Source organism: Balaenoptera musculus, chromosome 8 (assembly GCF_009873245.2).
Source record: "Balaenoptera musculus isolate JJ_BM4_2016_0621 chromosome 8, mBalMus1.pri.v3, whole genome shotgun sequence".
NCBI classification, from domain to species: Eukaryota; Metazoa; Chordata; class Mammalia; order Artiodactyla; family Balaenopteridae; genus Balaenoptera; species Balaenoptera musculus.
Genome location: NC_045792.1, coordinates 60,646,962 through 60,650,916, shown reverse-complemented (window position 1 = coordinate 60,650,916; position 3,955 = coordinate 60,646,962). Strand labels below are relative to the sequence as shown.

The window sequence follows — 3,955 nt, the reverse complement described above, 5'->3', positions numbered from 1 at the left end:
GAAAGCCCAGAGATAAACCCACGTGCATATGGTCACCTTATCTTTGACAAAGGAAGCAAGAATATACAATAGAGAAAAGACAGCCTCTTCAATAAGTGGTGCTGGGAAAACTGGATGGCTACATGTAAAAGAATGAAATTAGAACACTGCCCAACACCATACACAAAAATAAACTCAAAATGGATTAAAGACCTAAATGTAAGGCCAGACACTATAAAACTTTTAGAGGAAAACACAGGCAGAACACTCTATGACATAAATCACAGCAAGATCCTTTTTGACCCACCTCCTAGAGAAATGGAAATAAAAACTAAAATAAACAAATGGAACCTAATGAAACTTAAAAGCTTTTGCACAGCAAAGGGAACCATAAAGAAGACGAAAAGACAACCCTCAGAATGGGAGAAAATATTTGCAAACGAAGCAACTGACAAAGGATTAATCTCTAAAATATACAAGCAGCTCATGCAGCTCAATATCAAAAAAAGAGACAACCCAATTCAAAAAATGGGCGGAAGACCTAAATAGACATTTCTCCAGAGAAGATATACAGATTGCCAACAAACACATAAAAGGATGCTCAACAGCACTAATCATTAGAGAAATGAAGATCAAAACCATAATGAGGTATCACCTCACGCCAGTCAGAATGGCCATCATCAAAAAATCTACAAACAATAAATGCTGGAGAATGTGGAGAAAAGGGAACTATCTTGCACTGTTGGTGGGAATGTAAATTGATACAGCCACTATAGAGAACAGTATGGAGGTTCCTTAAAGAACTACCATATGATCCAGCAATCCCACTATTGGGCATATACCCTGAGAAAACCATAATTCAAAAAGTGACATGTACCACAATGTTCATTGCAGCACTATTTACAATATCCAGGACATGGAAGCAACCTACGTTTCCATCAACAGATGAATGGATAAAAAAGATGTAACACATATATACAGTGGAATATTAGCCGTAAAAAGAAAGCAAATTGAGTTATTTGTAGTAAGGTAGATGGACCTAGAGTCTGTCGTACAGAGTAAAGTAATTCAGAAAGAGAAAAACAAATACTGTATGCTAACACATATACATGGACTCTTTAAAAAAATGGTTTTGATGAACCTAGGAGCAGGACAGGAATAAAGACGCAGACGTAGAGAATGGACTTGAGGACACGGCGGTGGGGGGGAAGGGTAAACTGGGACGGAGTGAGAGAGTAGCATTACATATATACACTGCCAAATGTAAAATGGATGGCTAGTGGGAAGCTGCTGCATAGCACAGGGAGATCAGCTCGGTGCTTTGTGACCACCTAGAGGGGTGGGATAGGGAGGCTGGGAGTGAGTTGCAAGAGGTAGGGTATATGGGGGTATATGTATACATATAGCGATTCACTTTGTTATACAGCAGAAACTAACACAACATTTTAAAGCAATTATATGTCAATAAAGATGTAAAAATAATAATAATAATGACACAATTAAAAAAATAATAATAACAGCACAACAAAAACTGAGAGTATATTTTGGCTAGGCAAATCACCATAAGTGCACAGACAAATTTATACCCTACAAGAAAATATGCGTACTTGTTTTCTACTTAAGTAAAAATGTTTATGTATAAAGCAAGGGACATTATAACAAATACTTTACTATACTAACGCTAAAAACTTAACACTTCTATGCAAATTTGAAACAATCTAATGTGTCACATGGTACAGAACATTTTTATCACAAACTATAAAATGACCATATTTCAATAGAACCCATACAAAATACTACATATAACACCACAAAAATTGAAGAGTATAGTTCATATGCGTAATCTGGCTTGCCAATAAATATCTAAACTCTTGATTATTTAACCTCTGGGGGAAAAAAGAAAGCATCTTTTCCGACCACAACAGGATAAAACTGGAATATAACTTAAAAAAAAAAAAGGGCTTCCCTGGTGGCGTAGTGGTTGAGAGTCTTCCTGCCAATGCAGGGGACACGGGTTCGAGCCCTGGTCTGGGAAGATCCCACATGCTGCGGAGCAACTGGGCCCGTGAGCCACAATTACTGAGCCTGCGCATCTGGAGCCTGTGCTCCGCAACAAGAGAGGCCGTGATAGTGAGAGGCCCACGCACCGCAATGAAGAGTGGCCCCCGCTTGCCACAACTAGAGAAAGCCCTCGCACAGAAACGAAGACCCAACACAGCCATAAATAAATAAAAAATAAATAAATAAATTTAAAGTGTGATAATTGTATTAAAAAAAAAAAAAAAAAGGAGGGAGCCATGTTCCTGCCTGCTGCGCCACCAGTCTGACCCTCGGTCCGGTCGACAGCCCAGTGGAGCTCTGCGCGGAGACCCGAGCCGCGGCCACCCCTCTGTACATGCCTGTGAGGAGGCGCTTGGGTCGCAGCCGCGTCCCAAGCCCGCCGGCCGCGCACTCGCTCCCTGCTCTCCGAGGGGCGGCCCAGCTGGAGGAGGCCAATGTGGGGCCAGCCTCAGGATGAACCACAGCCACCGGCACCAGGCGGGCAGCAGCTGCCTGGGCACCATGGAGGTGAAGAGCAAGTTTGGAGCTGAATTTCGTCGGCTTTCACTGGAAAGATCAAAACCCGGAAAGTTTGAGGAGTTTTATAGATTACTGCAACATGTTCATAAGATACCCAGTGTTGACGTTTTAGTAGGCTATGAAGACATCCACGGAGATTTACTACCTATAAATAACGATGATAATTATCACAAAGCTGTTTCAACGGCCAACCCGCTGCTTAGGATTTTTATACAAAAAAGGGAAGAAGCAGACTACAGTGCCTTTGGTACAGACACACTAATAAAGAAGAAGAAGGTTTTAACGAATATGTTGCGTCCTGACAACAAAAGAAAAAAGCCACACATAGTCATTAGTATGCCCCAGGACTTCAGATCTGTGTCTTCTAGTACAGACGTGGATATTCTCCCAGAAACACATCGTAGGGTCCGTCTTTACAAATATGGCACTGAGAAACCCCTAAGATTGCACATCCGGGATGGCTCCAGTGTCAGGGTGACACAGCATGACTTAGAGAAGGTCCAGGGATCTTTATATCCAGACTTGTGCCAGGAGGTCTGGCTCAAAGCACAGGACAATTAGCGGTTAATGATGAAGTTTTAGAAGTTAATGGCAAAGAAGTTTCAGGGAAGAGTCTAGACCAAGTAACTGAAATGAGGATTGCAAACAGCCACAACCTCATCATCACAGTGAGACCAGCAAACCAGAGGAACAGCATCATGAGTAACAGTCGCACTTCTGGCAGCTCCGGCCAGTCTACTGACAACAGCCTTCCTGGCCTGCCACAGCAGATACAACTGAGCTTTGAGCCAGAGGATGAAGACAGTGATGAAGATGACATTATTATTGAAGATAATGGTGTGCCACAGCAGATCCCTAAGGCCGTTTGTAACACTGGGAACCTATCATTAACGCAAATAGAGCTCAGTTTTGAATCCAGACAGAATGGTTTTATTCCTTCTAATGAAGTGAACTTAGCACCCACATCAAGTGGCACAAATACAGAATTTGAAACACGTGCTCCAGATCAAAAACTCTTAGAAGAAAATGGAACAATCATAACACTGTGAAACCATCGCGTTTGAACATTTTCTGAATGAGGATGCCATGGAGACTTGTAAATTTGGCTAGTTTAAAGCATATATGCCTCTGAACCAGTGATCTGGGGTAGGCATGACAAACATATATTGCAAGCTTAAAATGTTATTAAAATAGTAGTTTGATAATTAATATAAACTTCAGTGGGTCAGAGGTGAACTTAAGTCTAAAACAAAGGGGCCTTTGCTAATGAAATGATGTGCTTTTGCTATTTTGTCTATAGAGAACTGGAGGTTGGAGCACATTCCCAAAAGTATACACGAGGACTAGATCATTTCTGTTTGAAGTGGTTGCATACTTAACCTGCTGTGCAGAGCCT

General features: G+C 41.5%; 1 protein-coding gene across 1 annotated transcript; it reads left to right on the top strand.

The window, feature by feature from the left end:
• Positions 1-2,493: 2,493 nt before the first annotated feature.
• Positions 2,494-3,608, top strand: LOC118900101 (partitioning defective 6 homolog beta-like). The gene is given in 2 exon segments (XM_036862320.1): positions 2,494-3,055; positions 3,058-3,608. Coding segments are annotated over 2 exon segments (1,113 nt in total).
• Positions 3,609-3,955: the final 347 nt, after the last annotated feature.